The following is a 27101-nucleotide window of genomic DNA, read 5'->3' as shown; positions in this document are numbered from 1 at the left end:
ATATGTAGGCACAATAAGCATGCTCCAAGTTCAGTTTGTATTGTTATCAAACGCATCTATCCCAGCAAGATTTAAAGACATCCTCCAGTGGTTTTTGAACTTTTCCTGTTGAGAAGTGATAGCCCAAGTATAAATATAGTGAAGTACAAGTCACTAAATAGGTAAAAAAAAGAAATTTGAGCTACATTTCAAGGAGTTCAATGAGTTGGTCTAATGGGAATGTGTGATGTCATTGGCCTCCCTCTTGCTTGAAAAGCAGAAGAGGAAAGCTTCCCCACCCCCACTTGTGCCATGTCATGACATACCTGGACCACTGAGATGTGCCTTTTGTTAAGTAAATCAGGTTTTAAATGAGGTGAAAAGGAGACTGGAGTGCCACTTCAATGGGAGCCTGATTCTGCCTGTTATCTTCTCTTTGCTCTGAGCATGGTTGTCAGGCCTTTCAGCCGGGCGATACAATATCTTCCTCGGGGCACCAACACCAGCCTCTTGAGGTGAAAAACTCCTATTGATTCTAAGGAAATATCTGAGCATGCGGAGCATTTTGATCCATTCTGGTCCATTTAACTGACTGGGGGGGATTCAGGGCTTAGATTGCTCCATTCCTCTCTCCTGCTAGGGTTCTATGAACAACATATTGGATCTATATTTCACTTTGCTGTCAAAAGAAAAGATCAGTTGCCTGTTTCAGAAATACAATTTCAGAACAGACCAAAGAAATTAGCAATGACATCAGAAAAGCAGGCAGTATGGCTTTTTTAGATTTTAATTAAGGATTAAGGCCAGAGGGGGTGTGGTATATGACCAATATACCACAGCTAAGGGTTGTTCTTCTGTATGACGCAATGCTTATACAGCCCTTAGCCATGGTATATTGGCCATATACCACAAACCTCCCAAGGTGCCTTATTGCTATTATAAACTGGTTACTAATGTAATTAGAGCAGTACAAATAAATGTTCTGTTGTATACGTTCTTGTATATTATGGATTTCAGCATTCAGTGCTCAAACCACCCAGTTTATAATTCCAATTGAATGATTTTCTGAACATACTTTTAATAAGAGGTGATTGGTTCTCTGTTTCCCTTAACTTCCTCCTCCAGATCGTTTCCCAGCCATCAACAACCTCATCCAGCGAATCAACCTGCGGAAGAGGCGGGACTCCCTAATCCTGGGCGGAGTCATTGGCGTCTGCACCATCCTCCTGCTGCTCTACGCCTTCCACTGATGACGGACAGAGCGGTCGAACAATCGTTACTCTGCGTTTGTAACATCGGAATCAGAACTCTGGAGAATGGGCTTGAGTGATTGGAGGCTACTGAGCAGACGGACAGACAGACCGACACCCTCTTGGCCCAATCGGTTAACAGGATTGATCAAAGCCATCATGGACTACCTGATTTGTATTTAGCAGTGAGGGAAGGAGGAGAAGGAGATGGGGAGATGGAGCAGCATCTTTTTTGTTTAGTTTTTCTATCCAAAGTGAATGTGCTGTTCAACTCTGGTTAAGGGAACGGAGACCAAATTTACTAATATGACTAGGTTTTAAAGAATTATATATAAAGAACACTTGCTTCAATGAGGAGTTAAAGGCTCTGAAGACAGATTGCGGATACGAAAGAGGGGGACTGTTTTGCTGTTGATTTCTGAGGTGGATGGATTTTTTGTTGAATGGTCGTTTTTTAGTGGCGGCAGATTTAGGAGGTTTATCATCATCATGGGCTGTACAATGTGCATTATTAATAAATTATTAATATACAGTATGTGATATTAGGCACTTAACATTTTAGTTTTCAGTATTTTTTTTAACTTCGACATGTTTTGAGAAATTGTATTTTTCATTGAAGGCCATTGATTCAACTCTAGTGCTGCAAATACCATTATTCTGTTGTGCTGCATGGATGACGACTTCATAATGATGACTTCATAATCACTGTAGTACTTTAAACAATGGCCCACATACAGGTGTATGGTTAAACCAGAACTCTGACTTCTTTCATTACGTGTTTCCCTCTACTTACACCGCTTAGCAGACACCTATCCAAAGTAACCTGCTGTACAGTGAGTGCATGCATACATTTTTATAATCGAATCCACGACCTTGGCTGGTGCCAAGCTCTCACCAACTGAGCCACACAAGTTCACTTGTGATCCAGAGATCTGTAAGTGATCAGCATTCAGCCCTCTGTGCTTCTTCATGATCAAGGACCTACTAAGTCCTACCTTGAGAAAAGTCCACAAACCTTAAGTCGTACATTGATGTCAACTGGAAATCTGTGTTCAAACTTTTGTTCCATACTGATTTTGAAAGTTATGATTCTGTTCTACCCTATATGCCCGTTATCTTACAGAGCCTTAAACCTCTGTCTATCCCTTCTGTCTCATCCTGTTCTGCCTCCTGAAGAAGTTTTGGGCTGATTAATTTGTTATTTGACTAACATTTAACATCCCTAATATGAACGTTGATTTGAAAGGTGCTACAGTTGGAGATTTTATTAATTTTTTTACTTGAAATTGCCAATGCCATTTTAAGTGGTTTTAGTCAGTGGAAGAGGCTGCAGATGTTACAGTAAACAAGGCTGCAGAAGCTAGATTACTGTTTAATGGGGTACTCTGACAATCAGATGCGAGTCACCGCCACACTTCCTCAGACCTCTGTTTTGTAAAAATATGCTTGCTTCTGCCTGCTTGTGAACGTGCGTACCGACGTACGTAAGTGCGCGCGCGTGTGTGTCGTGACAGCCAAACTGCACAGGAGAGCTGTAACGGCAGTCTGCAGGGGGTGACAGCTTCCCACCAGGACTCTACAGGAACCTGTCATCACTCCCATGTCACCTCCATAGCCACCTACCAGGTTTTAAATTAATTACCTTGGCTTTCCGTCTGTCACACCTTACATCTCACCATTTATCAACTGGTAACTAGACAAGGAAGTTTTAGTCACGAAGTTGATTACGTTTTGAAGTTTGGTTTATTGGTATAGCTACATGAAGTGGAAATATCTAAAAACATTCCAAGTACACCCATTTTCCCCTTTTTTCATAGGATGACACTGTCCACTTTATTCCTTTCATCCTTTATCTCTATTTTCAGGTTACTCTCTTCTCTGAGGGCAAATGGGGGACTGCATTTTGTCATCTGAGTGCAGTTCTATTGGTCTATAACTGGTTCAACAAACATCCATACAGTTAACACAGCTAGTCTACTCTGGTGCTACTGTGTATAGCTCCTGAATATTTCAGATCGTTTTGTCTGGTTTGAAGATCACTGGAGTAGAATTAAGTGTTGTGTACTTTCGCTGTGACTCAAGTTCTTCCACAGAATTCTGCTGATTCTAGCACAACACACTGGAGGGAGTCTATAATAAAATTAGATTTGATAAAATTGTATTTTATTTGTCACATGCGCCGAATACAGCTGGTGTAGACGTTACAGTGAAATGCTTACTTATGAGCCCCTAACCAACAATACAGTTTACAACAAATACAAGTAAGAATAAGAAATTAAAAGTAACAAGTCATTAAAGAGCAGCAGTAAAATGACAATAGCGAGACTATATACAGCGGGATACCGGTACAGAGTCAATGTGCGGGGGCACCGGTTTGTTGAGGTAATGGATACATGTAGGTAGAGTTATTAAAGTGACTATGCATAGACAACAACAGAGTAGCAGCGGTGTAAAAGGTATGTGGGGGGGTGGCAATATAAATAATCTGGGTAGCCATTTGATTAGATGTTCAGCAGTCTTTTTGCTTGGGGGTAGAAGACATGGCACTCTGGTACCACTTGCCGTGTGGTAGCAGAGAGAACAGTCTATGACCAGGGTGGCTGGAGTCTGACAATTTTTAGGGCCTTCCTCTGACACTGCCTGGTATAGAGGTTCTGGATGGCAGGAAGCTTGGCCCCAGTGATGTACTGGGCCAAACGCACTACCCTCTTGAGGCCGAGCAGTTGCCATATTAGGCAGTGATGCAACCAGTCAGGATGCTCTCGATGGTGCAGCTGTAGAACCCTTTGAGGATCTGAGGACCCATGCCAAATCTTTTCAGTCTCCTGAGGGGTAATAGGTTTTGTCGTGGGCATGGCTGTCTTGGTGTGCTTGGACCATGTTAGTTTGTTGGGGATGTGGACACCAAGGAACTTAAAGCTCTCAACCTGCTCCACTACAGCCCCGTCGATGAGAATCGGGGTGTGCTCGGTCCTTTTTCCTGTAATCCAAAATCATCTCTTTTGTCTTGATCACGTTGAGGGAGAAATTGTTGTCCTGGCACCACACAGCCAGGTCTCTGACCTCCTCCCTATAGGTGGTCTCATCGTTGTCGGTGATTAGGCCTACCACTGTTGTGTCATCGGCAAACTTAATGATGGTGTTGAAGTCGTGCCTGGCCGTGCAGTCATGAGTGAACAGGGAGTACAGGAGGGGACTGAGCACTCACCCCTGAGGGGCCCCTGTGTTGAGGATCAGTGTGGCGGATGTTACCTACCCTTACCACCTGGGGGCGGACTGTCAGGAGGTCCAGGATCCAGTTGCAAATGGAGGTGTTTAGTCCCAGGGTCCTTACCTTATTGATGAGCTTTGAGGGCACTATGGTGTTGAACGCCGAGCTGTAGTCAATGAATAGCATTCTCACATAGGTAGGGCACTGTGGAGTGCAATAGAGATTGCATCATCTGTGGATCTGTTTGGGCGGTATGTGAATTGGAGTGGGTTTAGGGTTTCTGGGATAATGGTGTTGGAAGTGAGCCATGACCAGCCTTTCAAAGCACTTCATGGCTACAGACTTGAGAGTGCTACAGGTCGGTAGTCATTTAGGCAGGTTACCTTAGTGTTCTTGGGCACAGGGACTATTGTGGTCTGCTTAAAACATGTTGTATTACAGGGAGAGGTTGAAAATGTCACTGAAAACACTTGCCAGTTGGTCAGCGCATGCTCACAGTACACGTTCTGGGAGTCCGTCTGGCCTTGTGAATGTTGACCTGTTTTAAGGTCTTACTCGCATCGGTTGCGGAGAGCATGATCACACAGCCTTCCGGAACAGGTGCTCTCATGCCTGTTTCAGTGTTATTTGCCTCGAAGCGAACATAGAAGTAGTTTAGCTCGTCTGGTAGGCTCGTGTCACTGGGCAGCTCTTGGCTGTGCTTCTCTTTGTAGTCTAATGGTTTGCAAGCCTTGTCAGCGCCGGTGTAGTACGATTTGATCTTAGTCCTGTATTGAGGCTTTGCCTGTTTGATGGTTTGTCGGAGGGCATTGCGGGATTTCTTATAAGCTTCCGGGTTAGAGTCCCGCTACTTGAAAGCGGCAGCTCTAGCCTTTAGCTTAGTGCGGATGTTGCCTGTAATCCATGGCTTCTGGTTGGGGTGTGTACGTACAGTCACTGTGGGGACGACGTCATCGATGCACTTATTTATGAAGCCAATGACCTATGTGTACTCCTCAATGCCATCGGGGGAATCCCGGAACATATTCCAGTCTGTGCTAGCAAAACAATCCTGTGGCTTAGCATCTGCTTCCTCTGACCACTTTTTTTATTGATCGAGTCACTGGTGCTTCCTGCCTCAATTTTCGCTTGTAAGCAGGAATCAGGAGGATAGAATTATGGTCAGATTTGTTAAATGGAGGACGTCGGAGAGCTTTGTACGCGTCTCTGTGTGTGGAGTAAAGGTGGTCCAGAGTTTTTCTTAAAGTTTTTTTTGTTTTCTTTTTTCTCCCCACCTCGTTGTACGTTTATCATGCTGATAAATTTGGTAAGACAGATTTAAGTTTCCCTGCATTAAAGTCCCCGGCTACGCCTCTGGGTGAGCGTTTTCCTGTCTGCTTATGTCGGAATACAGCTCATTTAGTGCGGTCTTAGTGCCAGCATCAGTCTGTGGTGATATGTAGACGGCTATGAAAAATACAGTTAAACTGTCTAGGTAGATAGTGTCGTCTACAGCTTGTCATGAGATACTCTACCTCAGGCGAGCATAACCTCGAGACTTCCTTAGATATCGTGCACCAGCTGTTATTTACAAAAATACATAGTCCGCCGCACCTTGTCTTACCAGACGCTGCTGTTTTGTCCTGCTGATACAGCGTATAACCAGCCAGCTGTATGTTGACGATGTCATCGTTCACCCACGACTCCGTAAAGCACAAGATATTACCGTTTTGAATGTCCCGTTGGTAGTTTAATCTTCCATGTAGGTCTTCAATTTTATTTTCCAAAGATTGCAAGTTTGCTAGCAGAATGGGAGGAAGTAGGGGTTTATTCGATCGCCTACGAATTCTCAGAAGGCAGCCCGCCTTCTGGCCCCTTTTTCTCTACCTTCTCTTCACGCAAAGTATGATGATCTGGGCCTGTTCCAGGGGAAGCAGTACATCATTCACGTCGGACTCTTTAAAGGGAAAAAAGGATTCTGCCAGTCCATGGTGAGTAATCACAGTTCTGATACGCAGAATTTATTTTTGGTCATAAGAAACGGTAGCAGCAACATTATGTACAAAATAAGTTACAAACAATGCAAATAAACAAACAAAAAACACAATTGGTTAGGGATACGTAAAACGTCAGCCTTGTTCTCCGGCACCATCTTGTTAGAATGGCGTATAGAACCACTAAGAAGTAAATGTGGCATCATCACAAAAACAGAAGATTACTTTTTGAGAAATAAAGCAAACATTTTGTATACCTTTTAAGTATACATGACTTGCGAGGCTCAATGTATTTACTCATCCCCGTCTTAAAACCTGTCTAGGAGGAGCGTGCCGCTAGCGGCACCCCCCCCCACATTCCACTGAAAAGGCAGAGCCGCGAAATTCAAAAAAAATATTTTTTTGAAATATTTAACTTTCACACATTAAAGTCCAATACAGCTAATGAAAGACACAGATCTTGTGAATCCAGCCAACATGTCCGATTTTTAAAATGTTTTACAGGGAAGACACAATATGTAAAGATGTAAATCTATTAGCTAAAAACACATTAGCATAATCCACCATCTTTTCTTTGTCCACCAACAACAGTAGCTATCACTAATTCGGCTAAACTAAGATATTTATAGCCCCTAACCAAGAAAAAAACTCGTCTGATAACATATTTATGGTATGGGATAGGTTTTGTTAGAAAAATGTGCATATTTCAGGTAGATGGCATGGGTTACAATTGCACCCACCGTCACAAATGGACTAGAATAACTACATAGAGCAACGTGTTTACCTACTTACTAATCATCAAACATTTCGTAAAAATACACAGCATACACTAATCGAAAGACACAGATCCTGTGAATACAGACAATATTTCAGATTTTCTAAGTGTCTTACAGCGAAAACACAATAAATCGTTATATTAGCATAGCACATGTGCAAACATTACCCCAGCATTAATTCTAGCCAAAGTGAGCAATAACGTAAACATCGCCAAAATATATAATTTTTTTCACTAACCTTCTCAGAATTCTTCAGATGACACCCCTGTAACATCACATTACAACATGCATATACATATATTTGTTCGAAAATGTGCATATTTAGCCACCAAAATCATTTAGCCACCAAAATCATGGTTAGACAATGGGGAAAGTAGCCCAGCTGGTGAGAAAATGTCCGTGCGCCATATTAGACAGTGATCTACTCGTATACATAAATACTCATAAACGTGACTAAAAAATATAGGGTGGACAGCGATTGATAGACAATTTAATTCTTAATACAATCGCGGAATTACATTTTTTAAATTATCCTTACTTTTCAATACAGTTTGCGCCAAGCGAAGCTACGTCAAAAAACATGGCGTCCTAAGCCACTAACATTTTTCGACAGAAACACGATTTATCATAATAAAAATGTCCTACTTTGAGCTGTTCTTCCATCAGTATCTTGGGCAAAGGATCCTTTCTTGGGTCTAATCGTCTTTTGGTGGAAAGCTGTCCTCTTGCCATGTGGAAATGCCAACTGCGTTCAGCATGAACTGGAAGCGTGCCCAGCGATTCACAGCGTTTCAGAAATAAATGTCCCAAAATCGCACTAAACGGATATAAATTGCTATAAAACGCTTTAAATTAACTACCTTATGATGTTTTTAACTCCTATAACGAGTCTTAACATGACCGGAGAAAGATTACTCCCAACACTAATGCTTGGAACAGGTGCGGGTCGGTGTCCTCCAGGCGCATGACGCAGCTCCAAAAGAGTGACTAGCTACAGGGTTTTTTAATTTATAGTGCCTGTGAACGCGCAATCGACCCCATTCAAATCGTCATCACGTAAAGGCATCCAGGGGAAGACGTAAGCAGTGTCCGTATACTCATAGGAATAACATTGGCTTTAAAACTGACTCCAGAACAGTGGCCAAAATTTCTGATATCTGACTCCATGTCAGGGAAATTGCTGTAGAATGGGTTCTGTTCCACTTAGAGACAAAATTTCAACTCCTATAGAAACTATAGACTGTTTTCTATCCAATAATAATAATAATATGCATATTGTACGATCAAGAATTTTGTAGGAAGCCGTTTCAAAAATTACACGGTTACCATAAATAGTGACAACAGCGCCCCCAGCCTCAACAGGTTAAGTTTTTCAGTGCAGCAGGACATACCAAGGGACAACTTCTGTAGGTAAAGAGACCCAATCTTATTGTTTAATAAAAATGACTAAAATGTTGATTCTGTGTAGTCATTTGTTTGTGCTAACTGCATTTTTGGGGATTTTTGAGAGTACTGAAGGTGTGTGTCGGTGCGTGTTTGTAAGCCCTGTGCTGTGAGAGACAAAAGGAGTGCGGTTGTGAAAGGGTGTGTGTGTTAACATGAGGGTTTAGCTCTACACCTTTCTCTGTTCCAGTCAGGGACGTTGACTTTGATCATTATGTCAGTGGAGCTGCTGCTGCAGCTTTACCCCAGCTGCCACTTCAAAAGGCAGGTTGTCTGACCCTTTACTCTCGCTCACACACTACTCAGCAGTTTTCCCCTTAGACCATTCCTCTGTCTTACACTCTGTCCTTCAACACACAAACAAGCACACACGCATCCATCAAAGCCAAACCAACCAACATAAATCAGTCCAACTCAGCGTAGACCATGCATGGTAACGTTTATTCCAGACATGCAGAATGTTCACAACAGAGATGGAAACCAGCATATGCTATCCAAAAGGGGGAAAAAATCTGGACATAAAAAAAAATAGACATGATTTTGAAAGTCACTGTTGACTGACACCGAACAGCACGAATGCATCTCGCAGCAGAAAAACAGTCAGAGAATGATGTGATGGAACAGTGTGGAAGGTGAGTGGGAACTATTTCATGTGATAGACAAATTACGATAAAAATGTGTCTTATGGGTATTAAGTTGAATTTTGTCTCTTCAATGGCAAACTGAGTCACTGAATTTCCCCTGCTGGATTGGGGTCTCTCTCTGACATTTTCTCTTACTGTATGCCATAGAGCAGCCATCTACTTTCTCCCCAAAGTCAGGTTTCTAAAAGTACTTTAGGAGTGTGTGAGAAGTTTCCAGACTGAGGCATGCCTGTTGCCCAAAGATGAACATTAGAGCTCTTTAGACAGGGATGTCTCTTCAGCCCATCTGTCTAGTGAAGCACGCTGTGGCTACAGTAGCTTCCTACTGTGCAATATAACTTGTATAACCAAAAGGGCAGCAAGCTTATCATACCCATTGATGTACTGTAAGGCTGTCTTGAGTTCAGTGCCTTTAAACATCATGACCTTGTTGAGTCCTTCACCAGCTGTGGTCCTATTTCTATATGTTTCTAGAAATACAATACAGATGCCAAAAAAATCGAACCTATTGTCAAGAGTTCAGGTTTTAAATGCTATGACTTTCTGATTAGAAATGGTTTGTCAATGCTCGCTTTGGGTTGGATCTGGAGTGATCTAGTCCTTTGCATGCTTAGACAGGGGCATTATTGAGTTTTTTTCAGCAAGGAATGAACCAATAAGTGTTCATAGTTTGAATCCTCTAAAGGAGACCTCAAATGTTATGACCTATTTCACCAATTACAGGTTCTTTATCAATCACTTTAGATCTCTTTGAAGATTTTAAATTCAGGCCAAATAAATGCATTCAAATCATTATCATATAATTCTCTCTTTGGTCTCATTTGTGCAGCTAACACCTACATAAGCTATTGACAATACAAGCAGTGGAATCAAGAACCATTGGCTTAACGTATTGAGATCAAATTGGAGTTCAGGAGAATGTTATGAGTAGTAATACAAACATGAATATAAGTCCAAACAAGGGTGTTATGAAGCATTATGTAGTTGTTATGAAGGTTTAATAAGAGGTGTTATGACCTTGTAGTAAACATCTGAAGTGTGTCAATGTAACAGTCCTTTGTTGTGTTACCGTAGTTGAATCTGAACAAACTGACTTATTCCAGATTGCATAGTGGCACATTTGAATACAGACAAATTGGTGTGTTACAGTACATGTACAGAGAGAACTGCTGCTAATCAATCAAACCTCAAAACAATGTTCCTTTAACATTACAGCAGGTCCTTACAGTGGCATCCAAAAACCTGGGTACTGTTTAGTCCAAAGCATGCCTATGTAATATTGCATATATATATATGTATATATTCTTCATATAAATACATGTCATACCGATACAGCAGGGTGGCAATAGGTTAAGGATTTGTGTTGGTCTCTGTAGCACTACAAAATGCATTCAGTCAACAAGCTATGTTAACAGTCCCAGGTAATGAGACAAGGTACTGGAGTAGGGTGGGTTGTATTTGGAGGGGGAGCTAGGGAGTCAGTGGGTAAGGGGAGAGTGACTGATTATTCTGACAAATTGCATATCCTCAGACTTATGCCCATGCTCTGGCATGGATGTTTGGAGAGGGGTTGGAGGGATGGGGAGGGTAGGCATGCACATCAATATAGTCAGACCCCTCCCACAGCAAGTCAGGGGAAAGGGCGGGGGTTTCTGTGGAGTCCACAGTCGACCCACACGTGGCTGAAACACATTATGTACAACTTACTCTCAAGTCTCTAAGCACCTGGCATGTTTGATCCGAAAGTAAAAACACAGACAAACAAATATGAATTCACAAACAAAACAAAAAGGTTGGCTATCTGCAGTCAAGTGGTCTCTTTTTTTTCCTGTAAAAAACCTACAAAATAAACAACATAAATTCAAAAACATCTTCTCTGAATTGTGTTCCTTGGTCAAATTTTACATTCTTCGGCAACCTATACCAGGCGACAGCCACTGCCGGTCAGGCAGGCATCTTAACTTAACAGTCTCAATCATCGCAGCTCAGCCCAACATACACAACTTTTATAAAATGTAATTGGATATATTCATCTATATATATTGATATTGCAAATATATCTGTATAGTTGTATATGCTTTCAATCCAGGAGATCAGGTCAACCAAGTATATTTTCAGATTATTATTCAGCTGTCTTGATGTTTTTAGTCCAAAGCTTGGAGTTCATTTTCAAGGTCTCCTTCCATTCTTGATACAGAAAAGTTTATAATTTCATTCCTCTGTTCATCCCTCTCTTCTTAATTTTAAGAGTCTTTTTTACTCCACAGAGTCGAATGAGAGTAGCGAGTTCCTTAAACCATAAGTCAATCGTCCAACGTTCTTTTAAAATACACTTTTAATATCAAGGATTTTATTTTTCTTCGTCAAGCAAATTTTAGTGGAATCTAATGCATGCATATCTGGATCTTTTGTGTTAGTTTCATTCATTTGCTACTGTATTTCCTACTCTTTAAACGTTTTAATTGTTTGCCTTATTTTTTATCTCAGAATCAACGGAATTGATTTTTTCCCCATGCAGCATCCTCTGCTTGGCTTGCAGCAGTGCTCTTGTTTCATGGTCTATACACTGGTCACTTCGTTACTGTTAGGGAAGAGAGAGGGGGGAAGGGGAGAGAGAAAGGTTAAGCTCCAGTCATTCCTACAGTATGGCAGACTGGTCTGTAGCTTAAACAGCAGGAGGGTTACTCTCCTTGCCACACAGCCAGCCTGCTATAGCTGCAGCCTTTAATCAATCCACACAGAGCTCAGAAATTTGCTAACACACACCTTATCCAGTCATCAATGTGATTGATGACAGACTGGTGTATGTTTATGTATGTTAAAATATTACCTTGGAATTGTTATGCAGTATGCGTGTATGTGCATGTGTTTATGCACTGCAGCGGTGTGTGTGTGTGTGTGTGTTACTTACCAGAGACCGTTACACAGACGACTATGGTGAGTATACCCAGGATTATGGAAACGACACTGAGGAGTCGAGCCAGTTTACCCAGTCTCTTAGCTCCGTCCAAGTCTCCCGACTGCAGGCTGTTTCTGGACTAGAGAGGAGAGGACACACAACACAAGGCCAGGTGTATTTACACCCTCAGAGACACACAACAGTCATGACACAATTTGAGTTCTTATATTTTGGTCATTTAGCAGACAATCTTATCCAGAGCGACTTAGTCAGAATTATAATCAAGTTGTGATCTTGAACTCAAATCTTGAACTATATCATTTGTCTCTCATGTCATCTTTTAGTTATCTTGTAGTCTGATGTCTTATTTCCTGTCTGTATGACTTGTGCTCTTGTTGGACAAATGAATCTTACAACAACTGAAACACTTAAATCCATACAGAGATTCACTGGAACATGGTTTTACTGCAATTTACAACTTTAGATTTTTTCTCAAACGTACTTGGACATGATTGAATTTGTACATTTCACTCAGCCTCGATAAGTGTTTCACTGTGAAATGTATCACCTGCTAGCCCATCAACCCACAGAGAAATTGCTTTAAAAGCAATTTAACACAAACACTGAGATTTCCTAACGCTCAACAAAATTTGGGACCATTTCATTGCAGACCTTTAATTTATTTACCCTTTTGCCAGCTACTTTATTGAACATTTTACGATAACGACTTGACCAAGAGATTATCCTTGATGTGTGAAGTATTTCCAATATTTAAAAATGACAGTTAAGCCTATTCATTGACTGACAAACTTTGATAAAGGTTAAATTAAATTTTAAAAAATAAAGTCTGCAGAGCCTATAGGTTGTTATTGGTTGAAGTTGATGAATCGTATAGTGTGGGCCTTACTGTAAATCACACAAGGCAGCTTTATACGGTACTATACAGTGCATTCGGAAAGTTACGTTACAGCCTTATTCTAAAATTGATTAAATTGTTTGTTTTTTCTAATCAATCTACACGCAATACCCCATAATGACGAAGTAAAAACAGATTTTTGAAAAGGTATTTAAAAAAAATCTTAAATATCACATTTACGTAAGTATTCAGCACCTTTGGCAGCGATTACAGCCTTGAGTCTTCTTGGGTACGATTCTACAAGCTTGGCACACCTGTATTTGGGGAGTTCTCCCATTCTCTGCAGATCCTCTCAAGCTCTGTCAGGTTGGATGGGGAGCGTCGCTGCACAGCTATTTTTAAGTCTCTCTTGAGATGTTTGAATGGGTTCAAATCCGGCCTCTTGCTGGGTCACAAAGAGAATCAGAGACTTGTCCCGAAGCCACTCCTGCGTTGTGTGCTTAGGGTCGTTGTCCTGTTGGAAGGTGAACCTTCACCCCAGTCTGAGGTCCTGAGCACTCTGGAACAGGTTTTCATCAAGGATCTCTCTGTACTTTGCTCCGTTCATCTTTCCCTTGATCCTGACTGGTCTCCCAATCCCTGCAGCTGAAAAACATTCCCACAGCATGAGGCTGCCACCACCATGAATCACCGTAGGGAAGGTGCCAGGTTTCCTCCAGACGTGACGCTTGACAGAGTTCAATCTTGGTTCCGTCAGACCAGAGAATCTTGTTTCTTATGGTCTGAGAGTCCTTTAGGTGCCTGTTGGCAAACTCCAAGCGGGCTGTCATGTGCCTTTTACTGAGGAGTGGCTTCCATCTGACCACTCTACCATAAAGGCATGATTGGTGGAGTGCTGCAGAGATGGTTGTCCTTCTGGAAGGTTCTCCCATCTCCACAGAGGAATTCTGGAGCTCTGTCAGAGTGACCATCGGGTTCTTGGTCACCTCCCTGACCAAGGCCCTTCTCCACCGACTGCTCAGTTTGTCCGGGCTCAGCTTTGGTACCCTTCCCCAGATCTGTGCCTCGACACAATCCTGTCTCGTAGCTCTGCGGACAATGCCTTTGATCTCATGGCTTGGTTATTGCTCTGATATGTGCTGTCAACTGTGGGACCTTATATAGACAGGTGTGTGCCTTTCTAAATCATGTCCAATCAATTTAATTTATCACAGGTGGACTCCAATCAAATTGTAGTAACATCTCAAGGATGATCAATGGAAACAGGATGCACCTGAGCAAAATGTTTTGTCTCATAGCAAAGGGTCTGAATACTTAAGTAAGGTATTTCTGCTTATTTTGAATACATTTGCAAACATTACTAAAAACTTGTTTTTGCTTTGTCATTATGGCATATTATGTGTAGATTGATGTATTTAATTACCCAGGCTTCCCTAGAATTTCCCCATCTAAACACTTTCTTCCCCATCTACTTGATAACAGCCGTTCATTTTTCTCTTTGGATGATCGTGACAAGTCACTAGTAGAAATCCCATAGTTGAGACCTGATTCGCTCTCCTCCTGACTGTCCAAGAGACACAAAAGACAACTAATATCTGATGTCACCAGGTTGCAATTACCCAGGTTTCCCTAGTACACCACATTTAACCCCATCACTGTTTCCACGGATGCAACACACACACACACACAACCCCCACTCCACTATACTGCATTATGAAGATCAATAGTTACAAACAGATCTCTACTCAACAGGCATCACCTCGACACTCAGTGGCCAACCTCAGCCTCTTAGACTGGGTTAGAGTGGTGAATTATCTGTTTCTGTCATCACCACATCCAACAGCTTATAAACCAAAATCTAACCAATCATCTCAAAGAAGATATAGGAAAACAACAACATGCTAACCGCAGATATACTATTTGAGCATGAAACAAACGTACTTCAAGAAGCATGTGGTTGCTGTCCATGGTGCTGGACTGGCCTCTATGAGGGTCTCGGTTTTCATTTATATCAAAGTCAGATCGGTTTAACCACACAATGGAGGAATGAAAGGACACAGTTTCAAAGTATTCTAACTGGCGGGAAATTACATATAGCTGAATTCAATTAGCCTTTATTAAACCATGATGTCTGAGTAGATGATTGGAGGCTCTGGTACAATGGTGATCTCACTTCTAGACTCTTTCTTCACCATCTCCTTGATAATCCTGATAATAATTGATGTTAGAGCGGTGACTAGCTATGCTTAATGCTGTGTGCGTAGCGGCAGCCTCATTGTAATTCAGAACTCGGGGTGATAGCTATGCTTAAGAGTGGGCAGGGAGGAATACAAATCATCATCTTAAACAGAACACTATCATTATTTTAGCTATGAATATTAAAAACATCCTCTGATGCTGTCGGTCTTCATCAGGACTGATCTGGCACAGAACCCTTCAAATGAACCCATTCTTTCTGCTTAGCCCAGTGATACTATATTTACTGTCTGGTACAGTAACATAGTCTACTGTTTCAATATGCTCTGTGGTATGAGTAACAAAACTGCAATGGTTGACTAATACATGACTAATACATCAAAAAGGCATATACACAACAGTATATGTGCAAATAGCACAGCCCAAATATCAATGTATAATATACAGGTAACTGCCAAAATAAAGGAAACACCAACAAAAACTTTCTTAATAGGGCGTTGGGTCACCAGGAGCCGCCAGAAAAGCTTCAATGCGCCTTGGCATATAACTGGAACTCTATTGGAGGAATGCGACACCCTTCTTCCACAAGAAATTCCATAATTTGGTGTTTTGTTGATGGTGATGGAAAATGCTGTCTCAGACGCCGCTCCAGAATCTCCCAAAAGTGTTTAATTGGGTAAAGATCTGGTCACACACACACACACACACACACACACACACACACACACACACACACACACACACACACACACACACACACACACACACACACACACACACACACACACACACACACACTTTAAGCCTCCTGGGGCGGCAGGTAACCTAGTGGTTAGAGCATTGGACTTGTAACCGAAAGGTTGCAAGATCGAATCCCTGAGCTGACAAGGTAAAAATCTGTCGTTCTGCCCCTGAACAACCCACTGTTCCTAGGCCGTCATTGAAAATAAGAATTTGTTCTTAACTGGTTTACCTAGTTAAATAAAGGTAAAATAAATTTAAAAAACTTCTCCTTTGAGACACCTCTTTCAAAGTCACAGATCTCTTCTAGTCATTGTAGCCAAAATAATGGACAACTGGGCATTTTTATACATGATGGGATGTTAATTAATTAACTCAGGAACCACACCAGTGTGGAAGCACCTGCTTTGTATCCCTCATTTACTCAAGTGTTTCCTTTATTTTGGCAGTTACCTGTAGACATTCTCATTTAAAGCCTGTGTAACACGAATCAATTTGATGCAGTTGCAGGTTGAACATGAAATCATCTCAAGCAATTTTGCTGCTACACAAAGCGACTCAAACACCATTGAGTCAGCACAATAGAACATCTTCATGAAGCTGGAGCCTTTGACACAAACATGACATGTTCAGATTTTAGTTCTCAGGTAGAACATCATTGTAGTTCAGTGGTACTGTAGAGCATTGTGTGAACGAGCCATTGTTTCTGTGAAATAGAGCTTTGAACCATTGTGTTTCCCTGGTTATCCCCTGTTATGTGTGTGTAGGAAGAGCTCCCTGGTTGACAGGTTTGTATGCTCAGGGCTGGGAGGAGGGACAGGGAGGGAGACAGGAGGGGGAGGGATGGAGCACTGGGAGAGACTCCCTCCATGGGGGATGGATGAGATTATACTTTTATCACTGCAGGAAGCAACACTCCTACCCTTCCTCCTCCCTCCCTCTTTCTCTTTCTCTCCCTCTCCATCCCTCATTTCCTCTGTGTATCCCTCCCTTCATTCCTCTCCCTCCATCCCTCTTCCCCTCCTCCCCTCCTCCCCTTCCCTGTCCTTCCTCCCTTCCTTCCCTTCTCCCTCTACCCATGAGTCTCCACGCTGCCTCTGTCTCTGCAGTGGGAACTCGCACTGGTAGTCAGAACAGCCTGGGTCAGAGACCACCAACCAATCGGCTGTATTCTCAGAAAGAGAAATTAGCTTAATAAGTTCTGGTGTGTGTGTTAGTAGCTGGGGGTAGGTGGGAAGGAGCCTTCAGTCGAGGTGACTGTTGTATTGATATACAGGGAGAGGGAGACCTAGGGCTGTTGAGGTGACCGTATTACCGCTACACCGACAGTCACGAGTCATGAAGGCAGTCAAATTCCACATGACCGTTTAGTCACGTTAATTAGGCTTCTCCAAGCTCTGATGCTGCTGCTGGTCATTAGTAGCCTACCAAACATGCTAACTGCCTGGTATTCAGCACTCTATTGTCCCCTAATCACTCTACCATCAATGCTAATGTATTCAAAAATCTAATCAAACACTTCATGAGAGCCCATGAGCTCATGTTGGCAACATTTCTATAGGCTATGAAATTGAGTGAGAAAACAGAGTGATGGCTGCTAATAAAAAGAGGAGGATCCCATCAGCTTTCTATAGGCTAGGCCTACTATATTTATTTCTCAACTTTCCGAATATTAAGCACATTGCTTATCTTTACAACAGGAGTACAGCCTACCTGGCTGGCATGAAAATTAACCACGGGAAAAGCGTCCTCCATTTGCTATTTAAGTGCATAGATTACGTATTTCCCACTGCCCCTGTTTCAATACAGGTGCATGATAATGGTCCATTCTAAATCAAAACAAATGTCACACATACCTTATTTAGTGTATGTAAAGACCAGAGTAAATCAAGAAAAGTCACTTGTCAATAATGGCCAGCGTAAGAAACAATGCCTTTTTTTGGTGACTTTTCTAATCATAGTCGCACACCTCATGTAGACTAGCCCATAGGCCTATATTTTTTAAATAGGTTTGTATCACAACTAAAGTGGCTAAATAACTTCTCAAAATTAAGCACATTAATCCATTGACATATATAAGCGGTGTGTGAGTTTGGGGAATATCATTTTCACCATAAAAATGCACCTTTATAATAAAAACATTATATGCATAATTGCATTTGCGGTCACTTTTGATAATGGTGTTTTCTGCTAATGGAACATTTGCACTTATAGCCTACTACCATGTGTGCATTGTTGCGCTTATAATGTGAAGAAATAGCATAATAGTTCTTCCAATATGCACCTCGGAATTGGACCCGCGCAGTTGCATCCCGATGTCTTTTTTTTAGGGTGCATTACGGCCACAAAGGGGATGCCGCCGTGAAATTCAAAGCATTATCAGGTGCCACTAGCGGTTCTGGGAGGGGCCCCCTTGTGGCCCCCCTAAATGTGGAGTATGAAATCATTTTTACATAACTAATTTTTGCTATCGTTCTTTTTTTTTACATCCGTTATTAGACAGTGGCAACGATGATGATTATGAACATGGTCTTTTGCCTGCTAATGCCTGCAATGCAGTGAAGACAACGATATGACAACAATAACGTCTAATGTAACTGGCCCCTCTAACATTACAACTGGCCCCAGCTTGGCCCCCCCCTAGTTGAAATGGTCTAGAACCGCCACTGTGACAGGTGCTTGTCAAATTGTGAATGAGAGACTATTTGAGTGTGTACAGCCTTTCAAGTGACGTTTTCAAATCATCATTCGAGTCTCATCATGCAGTCTTACAATGTATTAGAAATCTAAACATATAGCCCAACGTTTGTAGAACAACTAAAGTTACGTTAATAAGTCTAAATTAAGCATATAGGAGTACCTATTTCTTTGTTAACCGCTCAACACAGAATAGCCGCACGTGCGCACTCCCTCAAATCGTTTGGAGAAAATATGTATATTTTATTCAGCTTTGTTCTATTGTATTCTTCATACTACAAAATAATATAAAGTAATGCCACAGAATTGTGCGCAAATCTTGTCTGCTAAATGAACTAGTGTAGCCCACAGCCATTTGGCATAGCCACATCAGGACAACTCAGAGTACGCTATTCTTTTCTTCTGAAATGACTACATTTTCGTCATATCATGCTTCTTTAGACCTGTCTAGAATAAATCATGGAGTTATTGTGAAGGTGTAGGCTATACTACATGGATTTATTAGACAAGGCTTGTGTGGAAGCCAGAAGATGCTAAAGGTGTTTATGTTAATTAACGGTCAATTACCGTAAGACCGACAGTTATTTGCTTGACAATCACCGGCTGACGAAATGACGTGACCGTCACAGCCCTAGGATGACTTGCTCATATTTTCCTGATGAATGTGAAATTCTGCAAAAACCTGGCCTCTTGTCCCACATATGTGATTGTCGTTCTGCAGCACAACCCGGCAAGCCCACATGACAAACACACACACACACACACATCCCCTCCCAAGCTCTGCAGTTGTTCCCACTGCAGTTGAGGCTGGAGAGAGAGAGAGAGAGAGAGATGAAGGAAGAGAAAGAAAGAGGGAGGATAGGGCGAGAGAGGGAGAAAGAGAGAAAGAAGGAGGAGATGGAGAGCTGTGAGTCTCTAAAAAAGTGCTCTCCCTCCCTCCAGCCTGCTGTTGTCATTAATAATGAGGAGTGTGGTCGCAGGGATGGGATTAGCCTGGAGGAGAGGAGATCTACTGTACTGTAGGGAGGGCCTGCCAGGACAGTGTGTGTGCATGCGTGCATGGGTGCATCAGGGTTGGGCTCAATTCATATTGAAGGCAGTCAATTCGAGAAGTAAACTACAATTACTTTTAAATAATCTAAAAAAAGGCATTTATTTTCAATGACTTCTCAATAAACTGAAAAGTAGAAGCTATTTTTATTCAAATCACTTCCTGAATTGAATGCCTTCAATTCGAATTGAGCCCAACCCTGGTGTGTGTGTGTATGCCAGTGTGTATTCAGATAACTCTAAAATGTTTCCTTTCCTCCCCTCCCTCCTTGAAGTAATCCCTGATCTAACATGATCTGATAGGCGAGATTGAGAGTTCCACTACGACCTAATTTCTACCAATCTAGTCACATCAGATCAGTTACCACTTTAAGGGAGGAAGGACAGTAGGATACATTTCTACAGTATTGGAATGGAGCCCAAGGGCAGGGCAGGGGTAGGAAACCCTGGTGTGTAAGAGTTCACCGAAACACCTGACTCAACAACTTCACACCTTCATCAGTTGTATGTTACGTCCCTGAAAATATCACTGATCTTAACCACATTCTATTGGTCAGTACACAGTTGAAGTCGGACGTTTACATACGCCTTAGCGAAATACATTTAAACTCAGTCTTTCACAATTCCTGACATTTAATCTGAGTAAAAATTCCCTGTCTTTGGTCAGTTAGGATCACCACTTTATTTTAAGAATGTGAAATGTCAAAAAAATAGTAGAGAGATTGACTTATTTCAGCTTTTATTTATTTCATCACATTCCCATTGGGTCAGATGTTTAAATACACCCAACTAGTATTTGGTAACATTGCCTTTAAATTGTTTAACTTGGGTCAAACGTTTCGGGTAGCCTTCCACAAGCTTCCCACAATAAGTTGGGTGAATTTTGTCCCATTCCTGACAGAGCTGGTGTATCTGAGTCAGGTTTGTAGGCCTCCTTGCTCACACACGCTTTTTCAGTTCTGCCCACAAACTTTCTATAGGATTGAGGTCAGGGCTTTGTGTTGGTCACTCCAATACCTTGAGTTTGTTGTCCTTAAGAAATTTTGCCTCAATTTTGGAAGTATGCATTTGCGACCAAGCTTTAACTACCTGACTGATGTCTTGAGATGTTGCTTCAATATATCCACATAATTTTCCTCCCTCATGATGCCATCCATTTTGAAAAGTGCACCAGTCCCTCCTGCAGCAAAGCACCCCACAACATGATGCTGCCACCCCCGTGATTCACGGTTGGGATGGGGTTCTTCGGCTTGCAAGCCTCCCCCTTTTTAATCCAAACATAACGATGGTCATTATGGCCAAACAGTTCTATTTTTGTTTCATCAGACCGGAGGACATTTCTCCAAAAAGTACGATCTTTGTGCAGTTGCAAACCGTAGTCTGGCTTTTTTATGGCGGTTTTGGAGCAGTGGCTTCTTCTTGCTGAGCGGCCTTTTAGGTTTCAGGCCTTTCAGGTCGATATAGGACTCGTTTTACTGTGAATATAGATACTTTTGTACCCGTTTCCTCCAGCATCTTCACAAGGTCCTTTGCTGTTATTCTGGCATTGATTTGCACTTCTCGCACCAAAGTATGTTCATCTCTAGGAGACAGAACACATCTCCTTCCTGTGCGGTATGACGGCTGCGTGGTCCCATGGTGTTTATACTTGCGTACTATTGTTTATACAGATGAACGTTTGGAAATTGCTCCCAAGGATGAACCTTGGTCTACCATTTGTTTCTGAAGTCTTGGCTGATTTCTTTTGATGTCAAGCAAAGAGGCACTGAGTTTGAAGGTAGACCTCCAATTGACTCAAATGATGTCAATTAGCCTATCAGAAGCTTCTAAAGCCATGACATCATTTTCTGGAATTTTCCAAGCTGTTTAAAGGCACAGTCAACTTAGTGTATGTAAACTTCTGACCCACTGGAATTGTGATACAGTGAATTATAAGTGAAATAATCTGTCTGTAAACAATTGTTGGAGAAATTACTTGTCATGCACAAAGTAGATGTCCTAACCGACTTGACAAAACTATAGTTTGTGAACAAGAAATTTGCGGAGTGGTTGAAAAATGAGTTGTAATGACTCCAACCTAAGTGTATGTAAACTTTCCGACTTCAACTATATACTGTATTCTATTCTACTGTATTTTAATCTAAAAATGTCTAAAATGTCTAAAAACAATTGGTTTGATTTTTGCAATTAATTTACCATTCACATAATTGTTGTGATTGGTACCTGAACTTATAGGACGCCATGTTAAGAGATCACTGATCGGACCAAGTAAGATTGGTGAAAACAATGTTTCTACCCTTCTGTTTCCAAGGGACAGATTAAGCCTACTGTAGTTCAGGACTAAAAAGCAAGCTCAATGGAAAATTGCCATGTAAAATGTCCAGGTTAAATGTTGTTGATAAATTGTAATTGAAAATGCCCAGGTTAAATGTTAAATGTTGTTCAAAAATGTAGTACGATGTAATAGTGTGTAGTACTCTTTCAGTAGGCCTACTTCGCAATGGCTAAATTTCCGCTACAATGCTGGAGCATGTTATGAGTTTATCCTAACAAAATGATCTAATACCTTAGTCCTGTAACTGCTATCAAGCTTTGCCTAAGCACTGAACACCCATTTTCCTGTATCTGCACTGTCATTGGTCTATATTCAGTATCACACCCCATCTGTTAACATCAGGTGTCCTTTCCAAGCTTTCAGAGGGAACGCTGACTTCAAATCTACCCAACGTAGCAGCTGCACAAGATTACTAATTAGCCATTTAGAAACACACAAACACACACGACTCCCCCTTCCGACACCTAAACAGAAAGAAAAAAATATTTATTGGGCTGAAGACTGAAGCGCATACTTCACCAGTGAACGTGCCGAGCGTGCAGTAGCAGTTTGGGCCTAGCAGTCAGTCCCATTACCTGGAGAGACCTGCACGGACAATAAAAGCATATAGCCCTGCCTCTCCACTCCACATAATTGACTCCACGTCTTCTGTGTCTGCCAGCCGCAACCTCAATACCAATGGCCATCTGTACAGCTGTCATACATCTGTTAAGCCTACCTTGCTTTCTACCTACAGATCAGCATGAGTTGCCCATTGGTGGTCATACAAGATGCAGAGCATTTGGAAAGTATTCAGACCCTTTTTGCACATTTTGTTACTTTACAGCCTTATTCTAAAATGAATTAAATAAAAATTGTTCTCACCAATCTACACACAATACCCCATAATGACAAAGTGAAAACAGGCTTTTAGAAATGTTTGCAAATGTATTACAAATAAAAAACTGAAATACCTTATTTACTTAAGTATTCAGACCCTTTCCAATGAGACTTGAAATTGAGCTCAGGTGCATCCTGTTTCCATTGATCATCCTTGAGATGTTTCTACAAGTTGATTGAAGTCCACCTGGTAAATTCAATTGATTGGACATGATAGGGAAAGGCACGCACCTGTCTATATAAGGTTCCACAGTTGACAGTGCAAGTCAGAGCAAAAACCAAGCCATGAGCTCGAAGGAATTGTCCATAGAGCTCCGAGACAGTATAGTGTCAAGGCACAGATCTGAGGAAGGGCACCAAACAATGTCTGCGGCATTGAAGGTCCCCAAGAACACAGTGGCCCCCATCATTCTTAAATGGAAGAAGTTTGGAACCACCAAGACTCTTCCTAGAGCTCTCCGCCTGGCCAAACTGAGCAATCGGGGGAGAAGGGCCTTGGTCAGGGAAACTGAGCTCCAGAGTTCTTCTGTGGAGATGGGAGAACCTTCCAGAAGGACAACCATCTCTGCAGCACTCCAACAATCAGGCCTTTATGGTAGTGGCCAGACGGATACTACTCCTCAGTAAAAGACACATGTCAGCCCGCTTGGCGTTTGCCAAAAGGCACCTAAAGACTCTCAGACCATGAGAAACAAGATACTTTGGTCTGATGAAACAAAGATTGAACTTTTTGTCCTGAATGCCAAGAGTGTGCAAAGCTGTCATCAAAGGCAAAGGGTGGCTATTTGAAGAATCTCAAATATAAAATATATTTTCATTTGTTTAACACTTTTTTGGTTACTACATGATTCCATATGTGTTATTTCATAGTTTTGATATCTTCACTATTAATCTACAATGTAGAAAATAGTAAAAAGAAAGAAAAACCCTTGATTGAGTAGGTGGTCTAACATTTTTGACCGGTAGTGTATAAAAATCTATTACCATTTTTTTGGATGCCTTAGGTGGTTGAGCAAAATACTGTATTATTAACCGATTGTTTGGTATTCAGTGTTATGAAATTATGGAATGAATGTATCCACATTCTGTAGGTACAGAATGTAGACAAAAGTAATTTTTCCTCTTTGATTCAATTCTGTTCAGTTTCAGTGTTGGAAAATCCATTTTAGCCAATCTGTAGGCTGTCTGAATAATCGTTCCACGTCCACCCCTGTAGCAGGCAGGTAATAGTGTGATTCCTTCCTGATGCTAGCCCCGTATCCCCCTTCCTTGTGTGTGTGTGTGTGTGTGTGTGTGTGTGTGTGTGTGTGTGTGTGTGTGTGTGTGTGTGTGTGTGTGTGTGTGTGTGTGTGTGTGTGTGTGTGTGTGTGTGTGTGTGTGTGTGTGTGTGTGTGTGTGTGTGTACGTGTGTGGGTTGGTGGGGGTGTCTTTTTCCCCTCAGGACTGAGAGGATGTTTATCAGAGCTGCGTAGCTGGCTAACTGCTGAAATTTGCCCTTTGCAGGAAGGCTCAATTGACTTCTCTCGCCTGCTATTGAGTTAGTGGCCATCTCTGGTTTCTGCCCCTTCCCTCTCTTCTCTTCCCTCTCTTTCTCTCCCTCCCTCAGTGAGGTGAATGGTGAATGAGGCGGAGAGATACCAGCGCAGGTGGAACCTGAGGCTCCATGGAATTCCAGAGCAGGCGGGTGAGGACATCAAATGCAGAGTTGTTGAGCTGTCACTCCCGATTCAAAAGCCAAACTTCAGGAAAATGTAGACATCGTTCATCGTTTGGGAAGACTCAAGGATCAAGACAAGAGACCGAGGACAACCATCATCCGGTTCACCAACAGATCGACACAGGATCTTCTCTGGAGGCGAGCGAAGAATTGTGAATTCCTCATCAAGCTAAAATTGAGGTTCACTGAGGATCTGACCTCAGCAGACAAAGTGATGAGAGAAACTGTGGCCGATGGTGGCTGCAGCTTGAAAGGCAGGGAAAACGGCATTTTTTTATCGGTGCAAGAGTTATCATCGATGGAAAAGAAATGCGGCCAAATCAGAACATTTGAGAGAGAGCCAGAGTCTAACTCGGACAGAACTGGCAGGCCAAAATACTGATTGCCAGGTGAAAAGCTGCCTTTTATTATAAAAAATGTACACAAACACTTGAATGACAAAAGGCTGACCTGAGAACTGGTAAACTAAACACTAACTATAGGTGAATAACTTCTTATTGTAAAGTCTACACAATGTCTACTTTGGTAACTTTATAACCAAAATTTTTAGTTTTTTTTGTTGGAGAGGTTAATAATGGGATGGAATTCCTTTTGAGTTACATATCCTTAGCAAAAGCTTATATTAGCATAACAAGGTTGTTGGTTGAAGTTAATGTCTTTATCTCTTTGTTCAATTAATGTCAGGGGTATTCGTAATTTACTCAAACATAACACGGAACCCAAACTGTGCGCTATTGTGCATAAATGTACTTTGTCCCCCTACACCAAACACGATCACAACACGCATGTTAAAATATCAAAACAAACTTTGAACCAATGACATTAATTTGGGGACAGGTCGAAAGCATTAAACATGTATGGCAATTTAGCTAGTTAGCTTACACTTGCTAGCTAATTTGTCCTATTTAGCTAGCTTGCTGTTGCTAGCTAATTTGTCCTGGGATATAAACATTAAGTTGTTATTTTACCTGAAATGCACAAGGTCCTCTACTCCGACAATTAATCCACACATAAAACGGCCAACCGAATCGTTTCTAGTCATCTCTCCTCCTTCCAGGCTTTTTCATCTTTGAACTTATATGTCCGGGGGTATCATCGGAAGGGGCCACAGTGTCTCCTGACCCCTCCTGTCTCAGCCTCTAGTATTTATGCTGCAGTAGTTTGTGTCGGGGGGCTAGGGTCAGTTGGTTATATCTGGAGTACTTCTCCTGTCTTATCCAGTGTCCTGTGTGAATTTAAGTATGCTCTCTCTAATTCTCTCCTTCTCTCTTTCTTTCTCTCTCTCGGAGGACCGAGCCCTAGGACCATACGTCAGGACTACCGGGCATGATGACTCCTTGCTGTCCCCAGTCCACCTGGCCTTGCTGCTATTCCAGTTTAAACTGTTCTGCCTGCGGTTATGGAACCCCTACCTGTCCCAGACCTGCTGTTTTCAACTCTTAATGATCGGCTATGAAAAGCCAACTGACATTTATTCCTGATTATTATTTGACCATGCTTGTCACTTATGAACATTTTGAACATCTTGGCCATGTTCTGTTATAATCTCCACCCGGCACAGCCAGAAGAGGACTGGCCACCCCTCATAGCCTGGTTCCTCTCTAGGTTTCTTCCTAGGTTTTGGCCTTTCTAGGGAGTTTTTACTAGCCACCGTGCTTCTACACCTGCATTGCTTGCTGTTTGGGGTTTTAGGCTGGGTTTCTGTACAGCACTTCGAGATATTAGCTGATGTACGAAGGGCTATATGAAATAAACTTGATGATGGTGATTGGCATCTACACTTTCATAGTATTACCATGACAACCGACAAAACATTTCATCTTTCAATCACCCACGTGGGTATAACCAATGAGGAGATGGCACGTGGGTACCTGCTTCTATAAACCAATGAGGAGATGGGAGAGGCAGGACCTGCAGCGCGATCTGCATCAGAAATAGGAATTACTTCTATTTTAGTCCTTGGCAACGCAGACGCTCGTTGGCGCGCGCAAGCAGTGTGGGTGCAATAATTGAATAACATGGATTTCTAAATGTATTTTGCGACGCTGGCACACGTGACGTGTCCTGTCTGGTCAGTATGTAAGGCTATTTACCTGTATTGCAAACGGTTTAATATAGACTTTTACTTTCTACAAGAGACACATGCTTGTTCTTCCGATCTATCTTTTTGGAAAAATCAATGGGGTAATGATATCTGGTTATCATATGGCATCAACCACTCTGCAGGTGTTGCAGTTTTAAGAGGTGCATTTAAAGGAAAGGTCATCAGTAGTAAGACTCACCACTCTGGACGTTGGTTAATTTTAACAGTGAATATCAACAGTGAAATGTTTTTATTAGGGAATATTTATGCATCCAACAACAAACAAAACAACAGGATATTATTTCAATAAAAATTATCTTAGGTGGAGATTTTAATTCTGTATCTAATGTGATGATTGACAGATATCCCCCT

General features: G+C 41.8%; 2 protein-coding genes across 3 annotated transcripts in view; one reads left to right on the top strand and one right to left on the bottom strand.

Moving 5' to 3' along the window:
* The window catches only part of LOC129822605 (Golgi SNAP receptor complex member 1), a 53676-nt gene extending 50291 nt beyond the window's left edge, over window positions 1–3385 (top strand). For both annotated transcript variants that reach the window (XM_055880966.1, XM_055880967.1), the window contains exon 9: window positions 1105–3385. In XM_055880966.1, coding sequence (XP_055736941.1) covers window positions 1105–1229 — 125 coding nt within the window. In that variant the 3' untranslated portion in view covers window positions 1230–3385. The remainder of the gene's footprint in view (window positions 1–1104) is intronic.
* Window positions 3386–9054: 5669 nt separating this feature from the next.
* The window catches only part of LOC129822611 (trafficking regulator of GLUT4 1-like), a 34130-nt gene continuing 16083 nt past the window's right edge, over window positions 9055–27101 (bottom strand). Inside the window, exons 2-3 of the mRNA XM_055880979.1 lie at window positions 12188–12314; window positions 9055–11857 (exon numbers count right to left, since the gene is read on the bottom strand). Of these exons, the coding sequence (XP_055736954.1) occupies window positions 11847–11857; window positions 12188–12314 (138 nt within the window). The 3' untranslated portion in view covers window positions 9055–11846. The remainder of the gene's footprint in view (window positions 11858–12187; window positions 12315–27101) is intronic.

Source organism: Salvelinus fontinalis, chromosome 24 (genome assembly GCF_029448725.1).
Source record: "Salvelinus fontinalis isolate EN_2023a chromosome 24, ASM2944872v1, whole genome shotgun sequence".
Lineage (NCBI taxonomy): Eukaryota > Metazoa > Chordata > Actinopteri > Salmoniformes > Salmonidae > Salvelinus > Salvelinus fontinalis.
The sequence above is the reverse complement of the archived record's forward strand: the minus strand, read 5'-3'. Positions and strand labels throughout refer to the sequence as shown.